At 44.2% G+C, this 17,137-nt stretch overlaps 1 protein-coding gene across 1 annotated transcript; it reads right to left on the minus strand.

Annotated features, from left to right (window-relative positions):
- Positions 1-741: 741 nt before the first annotated feature.
- On the minus strand, positions 742-16,652 carry st3gal2 (ST3 beta-galactoside alpha-2,3-sialyltransferase 2). Its single transcript, XM_086207947.1, has 8 exons — positions 16,643-16,652; positions 15,296-16,119; positions 9,251-9,310; positions 8,668-8,801; positions 7,281-7,460; positions 7,070-7,115; positions 6,300-6,419; positions 742-6,231 (listed from the first exon to the last, which is right to left on the minus strand). Exons 1-8 carry the CDS (start codon positions 16,650-16,652, stop codon positions 6,058-6,060), a joined length of 1,548 nt encoding a protein of 515 aa, XP_086064073.1. The 3' UTR covers positions 742-6,057.
- Between the last annotated feature and the right edge of the window lie 485 nt (positions 16,653-17,137).

The raw sequence follows: 17,137 nt of genomic DNA on the forward strand, positions 1-17,137 counted from the left end.
TTTTTGATCAATTCATGAAGTGTTCGACAAAGTAGCTTCTGGGTCAGAGGACGTCAGAAGACTTGACGGCTAACAGAAGTAGAAATATGCACAGTGAGGCTCCGAGCTATTAAGATTCCTTCATCAACCGAAAACCCTTTTCAGTGCCCAAGTTAATTATTTATCACTAAATGCAGTAAATAAAAGATTCTCATGGTTGCTGCTGATTTGCATCATTTTCTGTCAGATTCCCAATGTAACAAATACATCATTTTACTCCCAAAAAAAAAGAATACAGTGCTTTTTTTTATGAATGGTGTCAAAAAATGTGAGCTGCACTTCTGTTTAATTGAAAATGTTTACGATTTGTATAGAACTCATCAGGAAAGATTTGTTTGCTTCGGAAAGCAAAATGCAAACGTCAGCTCTTCTGATGGGCACTGAAATATTTCACCCTGGGAAATGTTTACATCACTGTGTCAGTTCACGGAATCTGAGAGTTGGCGAAGTGAAAATACACAATAAAATGCTATTAATTTGATTGATTCGTAATCATTTAGGTTATCATGCATTTCCTTTTTATCCCCCGATTCTATTTATATCTCTTTAATGTGGTTTATTTAATGGAACATATCTTCATTTCATATAGATTCGTTTTGTTTGTCATCGCTGAATTTTGTTTTAGAATTTTACGAAAGTCACGTGATCCAATAATCGAGATGAACAGATTTAAACCTGTGCCGCTTGCACCTGCATGTCTGTCCCTAAATACGGAAGTTACCAGGTATTTTGTATAGAATATATATTAAAATCCATGTTTGACGAGATTATCAATGACTTTTCCCATGGAAGCACATCTGAGGTACATGTAAAAATACCACTTTAGTTTACATCCCAGCTTTATTCATCATCAACACTTTTTTTTTTCTTGTCATCCGTCACAAACACACGCGTCTCCAACCTCCAACCTCATGAAGCTTTTATTTTTACAACAGCAGAAGATACAAAGATCACGTGTGGTACAGATGCTTCAGGTACGCGCGAGCTGCCTCGTTCACACGCCGGTCGATGACGCGATGATCCGCCCGGGTGGAGCTGAGCTCTAAACGCGCGTATTCGCTAAGCAGCTTCATCCTACTTGATGAAGAGCAGTTTTCAGTCTCCACGGCAAAGTTACGGGTGCTGGAGAGAGTGTGATGTGCGCCGCAGCCGGCAGCCGTGTGACTCGCTGCTAAAGAGCCGTTCCTCTTCAATGCGGCCCAGTGAGCTGATGAAGGAAAAGCCGCCCGGGGCTGTCTCCACCTCAGTCTGGCAACACTCGCTCCTCTGATCATGATCTATTACTTCCTTGAAGCTATTTCTCAAACGCTGAAATTTCGGTCCCTGCTGCGGCAGAAACTGAACCACACTGAGCCTTAGCAACGAGAGAAAAAGAAAAGAGGATGTAATCTAGTTTGGCCAGCGCTGGTTTGGAGGATGACGACCAACCAGGTGTTCACTGGTCGCAGTCTTCACCCTAAAATGACTCCTGGATGTTGCTTTGTTGAATGCAGAGGTGACAGCAGAGGAATCTTATCCAACCCTCAGCAAGAAAATGAATGAGTGCATCTCCTAAAATATCCCCAGATGCCGAAGATATTCTCCCTCTCACTTGGGAATATGTGCCAGATTTCCTTAATCTGCTCTCAGATTAGGTAATTTCTCACCACATTAAAGAACAGTGGTGAGAGGGTGTTTCACTTTCAGCTATTGAATAACCAGATCATTCACTGAACTGTGTCTCAGCAGCATGTGTGTGGGTGGATACGTCCTGCTAAAGTGGGATAATTCAGGTGGTTGTGACCAAACTCTCCTTCGTTCAATGCCTTGCTTGGTCAGCTTGTCGGTTATTACAGAATTTAAAGGGATACTTCACCCAAAGAAGGAGTATTTTGCCTCACAAAAAGGTGCCTTGAGGTCTCAAAGATGTTCTTTTTCCCCCCTGCATCAGTTGTTGGACTCCAGATTGCAGAAAGAGCCAGCCACGTATAGCTAGCTTGAAGCTCATGGACACCAAATACAAACAACAAACTCCTTGACTTCTGAGTAACACGTCTTTTGGAACCAGCTGTGGACAGTAGAGAGGTTATTTTGTTGCTGTAGCTGTTGTTATCGGTCAGTCGCCATTAGCTTCACGCTATGTGTGTGTGTGTGTGTGTGTGTGTGTGTGTGTGTGTGTGTGTGTGTGTGTGTGTATCTGGCTCTTTCTGCATTCTGGAGTCACAAAGAAATGCATGGCGGTGAAATAACGGGGGGGCTACTTCTCCCCTCCCTGGCCTACAACAAAAAGCTTTGCATTTCCCCAAAAGCTCTTAGCACAACTTTACTTCTACTGACTGAGTTTTCTAACACGGTCACAACGTGAAGTAGAAAAGTGGGATTGCAATTATTTTAAGAATAAAGCTCTGGCGTGTGTATTGGGTCATCGACAGGAGAAAAGACCCAGTTTAGGTGATAAATGCTGCAGGAAACTCTCCCATCCATGTCACGCGCTGTCTAATTTAGGAGGGATAACCCAGCTTCCCTCTCGCAGTCAGATCACAATGTTCTCGCTGAGAAATTGAGGAAACTGATAACATGCTTTCAGCTCGCTAGTTTGTCTCTTCCTTCCCACCAGAATATGTCACTCTGCTGCAAGAGGAACCCCTCAAAATAATAACGTGTTAAACTAACGGCGCATTCATTTTAAAGCTGCAGGTGCATCATGGGAAACATCAATAACACACAGGACCACGGAAGATAAAGAGTCTGAGAAAACAGTGAAATTATCTATCATAGTGGAGTCAGAGCGAAGTGGAAAACCTACAGGAGTGCAGGACAATTACCTGCTGTGTTGCCGTTCTTCACTCTTGGTTATCTAGAAAAGCCCCAAATGTACAAAAACCAACAAGTCACGCTGCGCTTACATCGTTTATCCTACAGCAATCTTTGAGAAAACAACGCGAGTGTACAAAGCAGTAAGAAGAGAGGAGGCGTCCAGCAGAAGGCAGAGTGTGCGTGTTCATGTAGGCGTGTGTGTGTGTGTGTGTGTGTGCAGCTCAGAAGGCACAACTCTCAGCCTGTATACACACACACATACATATATAATATATATGTGTGTGTGTGTGTGTGTGTGTGTGTTTGTTAGGTTACCAGGTTTGTGTTGCTGATGGAGCAGCTGTAGGCAAGAAACATCCAGCAGCAGCAGCAGGACAAGGCACAGAAGCAAGAATATATGTATGTGAGAGTGTGTGTGTGTGAGAGAGAGAGAGAGAGAGAGAGAGAGAGAGAGAGAGAGAGAGAGAGAGCAAAACGTGAAGTTTGTTGTGTGCAAAGAAGGATTACACATTGAAAGCAGATGAGCGTCATGTGGTTTCATAGAGTCCTCCAAAGAAAACACAAAAAAAAAGAGGCATAGTTCTTACCGTCGCCCCCCGACCCTCAAACGCCTGCAAACCGACAGCATCATCATGTATTGTGGTTACTCCCCTTTAACTTCTAATAACACAGGAATGCTCACGGTTCCCACACACACACGCACACACACTAGCACGCACACGCGTACTCCAACATCTCTCAAGATGGAAGGTTAAGTATGTATCACCATGACAACAACTGTGATGGTGGAGCTAGTAAACTTCATATTTTTTCCAGTTAAAAAAAAGAGTTTGTGTCTTAGTTTTATTTGTCCATTTTCTTAAAGGACGACATGTTTTTGTTTTATTCAACGAACCTATTTATTTATTTATTTATTTATTTTGTTGTTGTTGTTGTGGAGGAGTGAAGGGAGGTGGAGCTTTGCTGGAAAAGTTGACGACGTTACAAATCTCTACCCACCAGTCACATTTTTGATGCTCAGGTTGCCGGGTCACTGATTCAAATCTGAGCAGATGAGATAATATGATGACTTATTGAGTATGAAACTCTTATTAAATATTAGAAAAGGATGTCTTCTGGGTACAGATATCTCTTATTTAGACTACGGGTGGGCAGACTGAGCCCAAATACTGCACTACGATACTGTGCTAGTATTCTAGTGCAGACAGGATCAGGTTTCCCTCACTTCTACATGAAAGTATACAAGCTGATTAAGAAGTAAAAAAACAAGTATTGACCGTAGTACGAGTATTTGGGTGGTGGTGTTGTATCACACACCCTTCTTTTAAAAATACTGCACCTTCATGGTCTTCCAGTTGTCCACCCAGAGTTGAATATGTTGAGTTGATATGAGGCTCTTTTAACTCCGTATTCCTGTGTTTGTGGGTTAAATTGATTGATGAGGACCGAAATGATTTTACTTGCATAATAAAAAAATAACAAAAGAGGAAATAAAAGCAGTCCTAGCCCTGTATGCTAGTAGCAGACGTGCCGTTGTAGCATTCTCGCTCATCCATGGAATAATTCAAACCATTTTGGTCTTGATTGATCAAAGCAACCATGAAATATTCTGGAATCTTCCCTCGACACGTCTGATCAGCTTAAAAAGGGAAGTAGTAACAATAAATGTTGGTGGTTTCCAAAGGTTTGTGTGGTGTGACTATGCTAAGCTAACCGTCACTAGCCTCCCGCTGAGGGGTGAACGGCATCGACCCTCTCATCAAACTCAGTGATGTACCAGTGATCTCCAACAATGGTAACAACAGCATGTCTGAGTCATGTGGGTGGTGTGTGAGGCAGCAGCCAAATTTAAACACACACAGGACAAAAAAGAACTAATTACTTTGCAGGGGTGTGTGTGTGTGTATGTGTGTGTGTGTGTGTGTGGGGGGGGGTCTAAGGCGTCTAGTGGCTCAACGCCCTCCTGTCATGGCTGAAGTCTTAATTGGCTGAGCAGGGACTGGAGCTAGTGGTTAATGAAGCCGAGCTGCTGACGGGTTAAATCATTCCCACATCCAGAGGGCTTCCGCGTTCCTCTTGCCCCATCACAGGGGCCCTAATCTGGGACAAAACGCTCCTGACGACCAGTCAACTCCACTGGGATGCAGGAGTCCGTATGAGAAGCTGCTTGAGAGATTTTGTTTTTGGTCTCAATTCCAGAACAATTTGGAAAGAAGAGAGCAGTTTCCTTCTCTGAAACACAGGAGCAAACGTGTGTGTCGTGCTGGTTCGCCGTGCTTTGACGCTCCAGTCTTCCCCTCCTAAATTAGACAGCCCACATGGGGATTAAACTCTGGTCTAGCAACCAGCGCACCGGCCTCCTCCAAACATTAAAATCCCAGGAAATGGACTGTAGGGCTCATTAGCGCAGTCACACAAACATTCCCCCTGGACTGTTCTCTGGGTTTGCCGGTTCTACAGAGGCTGAAGCTCCAGGAAGGGAATCAGCAAAGAGCAAGCAGCAAAAAGTCTGGTAACCCAGGAGGGTTGAGAGGAGACTCGATTGATATGAACTCCTATATCAACAAATCACAGGCTTCTCCCAACACTGTGGTGTTGCGACATTTCACTGATAGGAGATTAGAGAGGATTCCTCCTCAAGTGAGGCCAAAGCAAAGTCACAGCCTGCGGCTCTGAGGTGGAACGTCTCCAAATGTTCCAGAGTCAGTTGAATCCATCCTGTCAGCAGGCCACAGCTCAGTGTTTGCGAACACACACACAGATTAGTAGAGTAGAGGAGAGTTTCTTACTACCAGAAACCACAAGAGCATCAGTCCCTGATTGTGGTCCTGATGGCGCTGCGGTGTTGATGGACCGGGATCGGATCTTCAGTTCTACTGGAGCGGGTCCAGCCATCGGCACTAGCATCTTGTCTCTGCAGCTGTCCTTTCTCACACCTGTTTTTCCTTTAACGCCAACCCATGGTCTTATCTTTCAGCTCTGTCCTGATGTACTTGACTTCATCATCTAATTTAAGGCTCATTTTGCAGTTCAGCACGAGCAGGATTACGTTTGAACCTCGTCCTCCGCTCTTCACATCAACACCTGCTACACCGAACATGAATGAACGTGAACAGAAAGTAGTTTGGGAAGTGAAATCCATCCTCCTCACCTCCAGAAAGTGTTTGATTTACTGACTAAACCATTCTACCCAGCCTCTATGTGTCTGTGACGCTGCTGTGATTATTTTCCAGGGAACACAGTGATCTTGCCAGCTTTAGCCAGACGCTCAATGATCTGGGCTTCATAGTCGGCGTCATGGACCCCCGTCTTCCTGAACTCCCCCGAGTAGCGGTTCTGCTCCCAGTAGTGGTGCCAGTTCCCTCGGCTGTCCGCCCCGAAACCAAACACGTTGACCTGAACGAGAGGACAGGAGTGAATATGCAGATTTTAGGCAGGTGGAGCTGAGTAAGATGGGGACTGACCTCATCACAGACGTGCAGGGCAAAGAACAGCACCAGCATGCCGGTGGAGGGGTAGCGGCCATGATGACGGGTCCAGCGGTCGTGGATGTACTTAAAGAATGCTGGGTTAAAGACCTGGACCTGTCGGATGAAGAGCAGAGGCAGGAAAACTCATTTGTACTGACCGTTCACGGAAAAAGAAGGAAAGAAGACGTGGGAAACTATGTCCTGCCTGCCTTTTTTTTTTCTTTTCAACCAGCCAATAAGAGCTGCTGCATATTCAGGAGGTCTAACTGAACAAGATACTGCATTATTAAATTTTAATACTCCCTGAGGTTTTGATCGCTTTGAAAGATTAAAAACTACAGTTAACCAAATGAACAGTAATTACAAATTTCTTATCTATCTCTAGGTGATATATTACATTCCAACAAACGGCGCTTTAGGCTTCGCAGCGCTCTGCGGTGGCGGAGTAAATCTTAAAAATCTGTATTTCTGGGATGGCTCCAAAATACACTGAAAAACTGGGTCTGATCAGACGAAGATATTCACAAAGTCTTCAGATGACGGGGATTAGTCGGTCTATTTTTATGGATTAAAGAGTGAGCAGATTATTTAAAACAATCACACTGTAATCCCCTCATCAACAATGGCGGGGAGATGATATAATTGTAGTAAAGCAAGGTCACTATATTTGTGTGTGTGTGTTTGTGTGTGGTTTCATTTGTATATGTGTCATCGTGTGTGACTGAACAGCTAAAGTAATTGCAGTGAATGTGGAACTCACTCACCTTGTCTTTATCTACACGGAGAAACTGCTTGACTGGTGCGTACGTGCTGGAGGAGAGAGAGACAAAGTGATTAAACACATTTAATCAGCACTTTATGTGATTGCTCTAGCTATGAATGATTGACAGGCTCTGTGTGTGTGTGTGTGTGTGTGTGTGTGTGTGTGTGTGTGTGTGTGTGTGTGTGAGTGCATATGTGTGCGTGTCCTCTTACAATCGAATTTGGCCCGTAGACAGAGCGCTGGTGATCCAAACGAGATCCAGGGTTTTAAAGGGAACCAGGACAAAGCTGACGTTAGCCGCCAGGTTCTTGGCGCTCTCCGGATACATGAAGTGGTGAGTGGTGCGGCTGCCGGCATCTTCCTCGTAGCCCACTGTGGGCGCCAAGTTTATCCTGGGAGTTTGTGTGCAGAAGGGGACAGCAACATCAACATCTGTGTGTCGGGCTGAGGCCTGCAGCTTTTTCATAAGAATCTCATGTTTGCTCTGTTAGCTTGTCTGTTAGCAACAGGATGAAGTTTGGTAAAATGACAGACTGAGATCAGAGACCAGAGACCAGATCCGATGACGTCACAACCATGTGTCTGTGATAAAGGAGAAGAGTTGAGGTGACTCGGTGGAGGTGTCCACTCTCCAAATGTCCTCCAGTTTGTTTTGGAACCAACATGAGTATTTTAATGAAAATTTTAGGATATGAGGAATTTTTTTTGTTTTAATTAATCTGACTTTAACGTCCCGTCTCACAAACACTGAGTTGTTTTTGAACTCGCAGTCAGTCCCGTGTTACAGTGACCCCCCAGTTATCAACTGTAGAGCATCTTTAGCCCTGTAATCAGACCCCTGACCTGAACTGAACCCCTCAGCTTGACTGACGTGGCTCTGTGTGTCTGGAGGAGCCGCTGAGTGCAGCTAACCGTACGCTAGTGAACAGCAGCTGTTTGTTCCGTGGCCAGCAGCGAGATGCAGACATGCAGCAGGGAGGTGGCGGTGATGAGCAGCTGACAGTAAAAATTTATCAAACTGCGAAGAATGTGAAAGCGGCGAGGGGGGGTTAGAAGCTGCCCACGCGGGTCTGCTAAAGGTGACATGCTAATGAATGCTAATGCCTGCGGCGGGCGCTACACTCAGAAAACATTCCAGCTTCGGTGGGCGCTACACACATACACACACCCGCTGCAAAAAAACAGCATAAATCTGTGTGTTCATGTCAGCTGACAACAATCAGCCGCTGTGATCCCTCACTGCTGCACCGCCACACCAACCCAGACTGAGACAAAAGGATTTATGTGCTTCTCTGCATGGGCGACACACAATCTATAGGGTTCAGCTTCTAGGGACACAGCTCGTTATGTAATCAGGTGACCCTCCCCTCCCAACCAATAGAGGAGCAGAGTACACAAGTTTAAAAGAGTGAGATTAGATTTGGTGTCACAACCACATCTGCTGTCTGCCTCCTTATAAGTACTTCTTTATTTTGCACATGTGCGCACACACACACAAAATCCCACGGTCTTCCATGATGTAACTTCATTGACACGTGCTGTATCACGTCCTCCTCACATCTGTCTCCTGTCTTCCTCCCTTCTGTCCCTTCCTCTCACCTCATGATGTAGTTGTGCCCGTCAATGGTCGCCCCATATCCGGACCCACGGAGGTTTCCAGAGTTCCCCACGACGGCGCAGCGCAGACACCTTCCCGGATCCCAGGAGCCGTACGGCGACCTTCCGGGAATCACCTGCGATAGACAGCCGAGATCAAATTGAACAGACTGGATTGGAGCAACAGAGGAAATGAAAACTGGCGCCAGCACCAGATAGCAATAGACATCAAATAACCTAACCTGCAGCACAGACCTGAGCGTAACAACACATCCTGCTTGCACTACTTGGGTGAATTCTTCATTAGACTCATCCATGAAAAATACATGAGCCCCTTGTGTCCTCGGGGAGCCAGACGGAGATATTTAAACATACCAGCCTTGATGTGAAAGCCCGGCTTTGAAAGTACGAATGAAAAGAACATAAATACAGATCCATTTAAAAGGAATGAGGCAGGTCACGGCTGAAGCCAAAGTCTAATAGATGCAATCTGTTCCCCCGGGCTTTGCTCAGGAGAGGGAAGTAATGACTTGGCTTATTTAAAAGTAGCAGCATCATGAAAGGATAAATTAATAAAATAAAATACCTGGAACAACCTCAGCAGCACCTGCTGGATGCTGTGGGGTTTAAACTGGGGCTGTAACATCTAGAGAGAGAGAGAGTAGAGTTAGGACAAACTGCATCCGACGACAGACTTTAAATTTAGTTGCTTTCTTTCCATCCATGTAGGTTTATGTGCACTCCCCTGCATTCATGTGCAAATACATGGGTTCCTGCGTGTGTGTGTGTGTGTTTGTGCGTGTTTAGATAAAAGCCATGTGTCAGACTGACGGGATGCAGCGAGACGAGGGTGGACAGACGTGGAGGAGGCATTGCAGTGCACATCAGTGAAAAAAAGAACTGATGACAATGGAGGGAGGGTGAAAAAAAGAGACGGGGACGATGATCTGCTTTCAGCGTGAATTAAAAAATGAAACAAACGCAGCACTGCACATAATCTGTTTTCGTTACATTTGAACAGACAGCTCAACTTTTTTTTCATCATCTGTCCAGGGATGTTTCCTTTTTACTCTGTCCGTTGTCAATGTGAATGAGACGTCTATAATCATACGCAAAGATGACGAACCGGGATCAGTCAGAAATGACCAGAATAAATAAGGGGTGGGTTAAAAAAAAGAAGGAATCAGGAAGATGACAGCACAGAGAGTCAGTAAGAGGGAGATGATTCTGTAACCATGCTGTAGGTTTCTCTTAACATTCTCTGCACTCCTGTTTTGTTTTTTGTTTTTTGTTTTTTCTGCCATTCTGGCACATGACTCTCAAAAGTCGTCACTGTGAGTGTGAAGCTGGGAGTGATCCCAGCAGAACGGTTTTTGTTCAGAATTTTCCTCTTTGGCTACTTTGAAAATGGCTTTAATGCACTGTTGAATTTCCTTTTTTCCAAAATATTGTCTCACGATTTCAATTCAAGCAAAAAAAAAAAAAAAAAACTAAAGCAGATTCAGAAGAAACGTGAAAAAAATAAACCAGTTGGTTTTGGTCTGACAAAACGATCGTGTCAAAATAGGAACCTTGTTTGTCATTTAAGGCCATTTTGAAGAACAAATGTTGGTTATTCCAGTACCTCAGTTAGCAGAGGCTCACATATGTAGCCGGATGTTCATCCTGTTCTAGACAGCTGAAGAGCAGAACGAGTCGGGATACTGAGGGAGAGCGAGGAGTTGGAGAGAGGAGATTGAGACTCTGACAGAAGCTGGCTGATGTGTGGTTTGGAGTCTGACCATGAGTGAGCCTGAGCGTGTAAAGCTAACGGATATTCAAACTATTTTAGATTCCGACCTCAGTCACCCTAGACACAAGCTTTCCTTTTGTTCCTTTTGGCCTCCACTGTTCTGCTGCAACTGTTAGTTTTCCTGAGAATCTTGCAGTCGGGCGACCTTAGCTGCACCTGCTTGAGGATGATTCATCAGTGACACCAACTTCAAAATGGTTTGTGTCATGCTGTGAGTGTGTGTGTGTGTGTGTGTGTGTGTGTGTGTGTGTCTAGGTTTAATCCACTCTCATCAGCTTCTTCTGGTAATCACCTTACATTTCAGCCCATATATGCAATTGTTAGTTTCGACTGAAAAAGAGCTGCTATTTTTAAACAGATTAAATATACGGAGGCGCGTGCCCTCAGTCAAGAATGGAAAGTGTCAATTTCTACTGCGTCAGTGAATACACATGTGGTCAGAAGCTGGTTTTTCTCTAAACAGAAGATGATGATACATACCAGCAGTGGCCCACAACTCCAACTTGTTTTATTCCATGTGGTTTGTGCATCTGCCAAACCACATGGGCACATGTGCAGTTATGTGCGTGAAGAGAAAGCAAAGGACTAGCACACACGCACGCACGCACACACACACACACACACACACACACACACACACACACACACACAATCTTTCCCTTTGTTTTTCCCTCTATCCCACACAGCAATTTTCATTTTCACACTCCTTTGTCGCCACTTCCTTTCACCCACCATTGGCCTTAATTCGCTTTTCCTGACACAGATCTCATTCTTTTACATTTTTATTCACACATTTTCTCCAGCGCTCTCCTTACTCTTACGTCTAATTCCTTCAGTCTAATTTCCCTTGCTCCCTCTTTGTTTCTCCTCCTCCTCCTCCTCTTGTCTTTCTTCATCTCTTCATCTCTCTGGGACAACCATGCACCATGCGGCTCATCAGCGCTGATCAGAGACCACTAAATCGTTCTTTTATTCCCCCCCAGTCCCTGTCGCTTTGTTTCTCATGCTGTTTTCTCCATGTTTTCTCTTTTTTTCTCCTTGTCTTTTTGTTTTCCCCCTCTTCCTTGATCCCTCTATCCTTTACCTCTTCTGTAGTCCCTGCAGGATTCCAGATCCATCTTAGCATGCTGCTCAGGGGCCACTAATCTTGCTTCCTTCCTCTCAACTGACTACTAAGGTATAAGCTACCTGGCACCCACTTCAAATAAGTCAGATTTCATTTCTCACTGAGACCAATGTCTGCACACCATCGCTATATCCAGGGGCCACATGCACCGGCTGTTCTTGAGCTCCCCCCTTAGCCTGGTTAGGATGAGTTTTAAGCAAGAGTCATGTGAATGGAGACTTAGTGACATTAGTGTGCTGGGTCTGCAGTCGTGCAATATTTTTGCTACGGCATTCATGTTATTTGGGGGTTCATTTATTTGTTTTGTTGAAAAGGATTCATTTGCAGAACTCCATACTCTGACTGCAGTGAGTGCACCAATTTGTTAATCTACTTGTATGAGCTTATGTTTTCTCCCCGCATCCACTTGGTCTTGCTTTACCGTGTTTATTAGGGACATCTGGCATCGGCCTCCATGTGAAAGCACACAGTAAAGTAATACACTCACAACAAAAAGGTGTTTCAGCTTTACACTTAAGTCATTTATGCATTCCCTCGTTTCTTCCAATGGTTGATTTGCTGCCCCCTGCTGAATATGAAGCATGAGCCTGAATTGAATTATGAATTTAAATCTTGTGGGTTTGAATTGATTTTATTAACTAATTCTGTTTTTTTTTTTAAACTGTTAGCAATATTTAGATCTGTTCATGTTATGTATTTGCATTTTTAAAACTGTTATTTATCATTTTGCTGTGGTGACACACAAACACACACTAAAAAAATAAAATCATTCCAGCCACATATTGTCACCCCTAGCAATACTACATTATCACGTAGTATTAATACTTAAATACTATGAATATTAATCTATTAATTGTAAGTCTTTACAAAAAAGGCTAATAACACACTTTTCTCCGTATATACAATTCTACATAAGACAAGGTCAACATTTCAAGTCTGGTAAATTAACCCTGTTCAGATATTCAGATATTCAGATGTGTTCATTTGCTGAAATTGAGAAATTAAGCCCCTTAATCAGATTAATTTGGTGGAAGGTTAAAGCATCTCATTCAAAATGTGATCATACTTAATTAAATCAAAACACAATTTAACTCCTGCAGAATCAATAATTTTTGTTGCAATGCTTGAGGGGTTTCAATTTTTAATATTTTATATGAGTCAAGCAAGGTTATTTAAACACTTTGTGCGGTGACCTCAGCTCTTCATGTCAAATCAGAATGTTCCTCCAAAGAAAGCAAGCACATAAATGACCAGAGAGCACGAAAACGCCCGCTTTTACTATGAATCAGAGCATCTTGCTTGCAAACCACTTGCCAGCTGTTTTCTGTTTTCTGATTCCTATCAACAGCCGCTTCTCTTTCACCTTGACATTATGCAGTCAGAATAAGAATGAATAACTCTTCATTCCTTCACCAATTTTAAATTTTAATTTCATTTCCTTTCCTCCTCCCATCCATTACCTCTAGTTTAGTGGTTACTTTTATCCTTGGTGGAGGACGTTTGCCTACTCGACCACATCAACCCTGATACTCTACAGACTGAAATGATCAAGTGAGCATTTCTGGATCAATCAATTCAACTGCTACACCTCTCAAAATTATCTGACAACATGTGGCATACCTCAGGGATCTATTCTTGGGCCTATTCTCTTCTCTCTGTACATGTTACCATTAGGTCCTATTAGTCAGCGGCACCATAATAGCTCTCTTACGAGTTATGCAGATGACACACAATTATATCTCTTTATTAAAACCTCCAAATAGAACAAAGTCAGAGCTTCTTTGTTCATCAATTGGATGTCACAAACTTCTTGAAACGAAATTCAAACAGAACCGACCAGTAGAACCACTGGAACCAGGTCCAGCCCTTTATTCCCAACATTAAGGACACTGCTGTATCAGTCATGTTTTGTAATATAACATAAAATATAATATTAATTATTCTAATTCCTCATGCACAATTGTAACCCCTCATTTACCTGTAGCCCAAACTCAAATTGTTCAGAGTTCTGCAGTCAGACTTCCAATAAAAGACATAACGCCTGTCTCATTTCACCTCTGTTTTGAGCTTCTTTGCATTGGTTACTAATTTCTTTTTGAATTGATGTTAAGATTTTATGGACGATTCGCAAGGCTTTTACATGGCCAGGGGGCTGACTATTTCAAAAAGGCCCCACAGATCTGTTAAATACAGATTTCCTTTGAAAGATACACTTGGAGTCAATCTTGGGAATAGACAATCAATATTAATATCTACCTGTCTTCCTGAACGCAACCTATTCTCTTCCATCAGTACTGTGTATACAGCAAAAACTGTATAGTAACGGAACTATTTTCCTTTATCAAGAGTTAATATTCAAGCATTTTTCCACAAAATTCCACCCGATATAACAGCAAAACACTATTTAGAGAAATCAAGCTGGGAACAATATAATTGCAGGTATGAAAGGCAACAGGGCTCAGCCAGACGACTCCATGTATTGTTATTTGATGCTCTGTCCAATACTGCACAGCTGATCTATGAGACATCCTGTTTTATCCCTCACTTCTCCTCTTTCATCTTTTTATAGCTCCCGTTTGAGCATTATCCAAATTTCTATATTTAATCCTCCTTCTTTTCTTCCTTTTGTTTATTTTCCTCCTTCTCTCTCTCCCTCTCTCTCTCTCTCTCTCCTCTCTCTCAGTTCATCACCTCCTTGTTGCAGTGCAACCTAATGACTTGGCAGCTGTTGGCCTGTGTTTGCAGTTTTCTACCATTTAAGAGCTGGACTGAGGCTACAACTCTGAATGAGAGTCTGAAGGACGACACAACGCACACAAACATATGTACACATACTGAACCCGGCCACGAGAGCGTTGTCACAAAGCTCCCACGTGAACTAATCATAAAAACTTTTCTTCCTGTCATTCCCTCAAAAAGAGACATGTATCTGAGTCTTTCACTCATCGCAGTACTTCGTAGTTTTACTTCCCTGCGAACATCATGACATTTGACTGGCAGGGACACATGAAGAGCATGTCGTACTTGAAGGAAGGGATTGGTTGGCTCAATGACAAGGGAGGATGAAGGGGCTGGAGGAGGATTTGTGATTATGAAGTACCATCACCCCATGTTGCTGTCCTAATAAATATACATACTGTACATCTCCCATGGAACTGGCTGGACCCTCTCTGCAGACACGGTCAGAATATGGACTTTGCTAACAGGATATTGATTATAATGTAGGAACTGTCCAAATTTTCAGTTTGGGAGTTGAAATTCCAAAACTTGAATAAAACAGACCAAACACTGCTTGGTTGCACCGACTGTGCCTGCTGATAATGTGCTGCTGTGTTCCATACATACAGTGATAGATTCTGCTTATTCACTCTCTTCCCCAGAGATAGACTGATACCACTCTACACTGTTTAAAAAATGGAGCTATAACAAGTAGGAGATTCACTGAGCATAAAATCTCAGAAAGAGGACACAGCAGGTGTTACTAAAGGTGACTGAAGAGGTGCGAGTGTGGAGGGCCAGTGTCAATCTCCTCGACGAAGCATTGACATGAAAATGAATGAGAGAAATACTGAACAACTCCTTTGAATTCAAATCGTTTCAGGTCCAGTCCTTGAAATCACTGGCTTTAACTCATTTATGGAATTAATATTCACAATCACTAAACGTGATGGTAACAAAACTGGTTTGTAAAGTGAAAGCGTATGGTTACTTACCACCCACCAGTAGTAGACATCAGACGGCAGCTGGATGTTGCCTCTGGTCCAAACAGGTGAGATATCTGGGTCGTAGTTCTCATCGAACCAATCAGAGACCCCGGGGTCTCCCACACAGCGAGGGCAGGCACATGTCTTCTGCTGCTGTGTGTCAGGTGGTGACAGCCGGTGCGCACCCACGTAGTTGGGTACCAGCTTCACCCGTCTGGACTCCTCCCACCCAGGAGGCTCCAGGTAGTTGAAGCCGACACTTCCCCGGAGTGAGATGGAGAAGAACAGCGAGGTAAGAAAGACGAGAACCAGCGAGCCGAGGAGAACCCAGACTCTTCGGGAACATCTCACTCTTCCTCCTTTCTCTGCTCCGCCTCCTCCCTCACTACTACCTCCACCTCCAGCCACTCCAGTGGCTGCCCCTCTGCTCGGCCAGGGCCTGAGCTCGGAGAGTCTGGGCGCTCCTCTGAATGGACCCCCGCCCCAAGACCCCCAGCCCCAGCGCCTGTCCCGGTTCAGGGTGGAGGACGGGATGCGGCCCCCCCATGGCCATACTCCTACCCCTGGGCCTGCCACTGTCCCCAGCCCACCTCCTCCTGTGCTGCTCCCTCCACACAATGACCACCGAGGCTTGGTTAGCGAGGTAGGGATGATGGTGCGATTCACACTCTGGACGACAAGATCACCCACTTTATCACACTCGTAAACACACACACACACACATACACGGAAAAAAGTGTCGGAGTCAATTTGTCTCACAGTCAGTTGTGCACTCAGCGATGCTCCTACGCTTCCCACTGGACTCTCTCTCTCCTCCACAGCTATGAGCTTGTCTCACCCGCAGCAATGTCTCCTCAAACAAACGTGGAGTTGCAGCTGAATTTCACGCAGCTGCAGCTTGACAGGTTCCTTTGCTCCAGATGAGAGCTTCTTCTTCAGTGACAAGAACGGTGGCTCACCATTGTATCCTTTGTTCAGCCCCTGTTCTTTTTTTCTCCTTTTTTCTTTTTTTTACTTTCTAACTTTTCCCTCTCTCTAGCCTCAGCTGTCTTTACGTCCTCTTGTTTCCTTCCCCTTTTTTGAGATTAACCACAATGTCCATCTTTAGTTGAATCCAGAGAACAGAGTTGAAAGATGCAGCAGGTCCTTCTCATTTTTCTCTGCCATCTGTGCAAATGTTGGAGCTCAGCTCAAGCACCCTGCTTCCTCTCTTCGCTGTGTCTCCCGTTGCACTGAGGCGACGTAACTAAAGAAACCTGGCAGACTAGTTGAGAGCAGCGGAGAGAGGGAGGGAGGATGAGAGGAGGAGGAGCGGTAAAAGGGAGGAGGTCTGGCCTGAAGGGTATTTCGTCATACCTCTAGCCATCCCAGACAAAAAAAACTATTCCTCTTTTTTCCTCAGTTTGTTTCTGTCTTCTCCGTTCCGTGTTTCTTCTTCTGCTTTCTCACTGGCCTTGAAACTCCTCTCTCTGCTTTTTTTTTGTCTGGTGTCTGTCTTCTTTCCTTTCACCCTGTTCTGTCCATCGTCTGCATCTGCCTGGATCACAGAAGCACCACTGTACTGCGAATGTTGTTGCTGTTCCCCCACGTGATGTTTTAAAGAAAGTCCAGCTTGAAAGTCATGCAGCTCTTTGAATGATGAAATTTTAAAGAACACAAATAAAACAGCATCTCTCCTTCATCATCAGCGTCAGTGGTGCGATTGCAGCGTTCTGCCAAATCTAAAAATCTGAATGACGAGGTTCACAAAAAGTCCAGCACCTGTTCAAGATGTTTCACAGTGCTCAGAGAAACGAGAGAAAATTCAAAAACAAAACAAAAACAAAAACAGTGATTAAAAGCTAAAAGTGC

The sequence above is a fragment of the Aulostomus chinensis genome, chromosome 7, assembly GCF_037954235.1.
Source record: "Aulostomus chinensis isolate RoL2024-O1b breed Wild chromosome 7, RoL_Achi_v1.0, whole genome shotgun sequence".
NCBI lineage: Eukaryota > Metazoa > Chordata > Actinopteri > Syngnathiformes > Aulostomidae > Aulostomus > Aulostomus chinensis.

Coding starts and splice junctions, on each gene's coding strand:
- st3gal2 (XM_086207947.1), bottom strand. Junction 8,802..9,250: donor TGCTGCTGAGGTTGTTCCAG/GTATTTTATTTT, acceptor TGTCTATCGCAG/GTGATTCCCGGAAGGTCGCC. Junction 7,116..7,280: donor TCTACGGGCCAAATTCGATT/GTAAGAGGACAC, acceptor TCTCTCCTCCAG/CACGTACGCACCAGTCAAGC.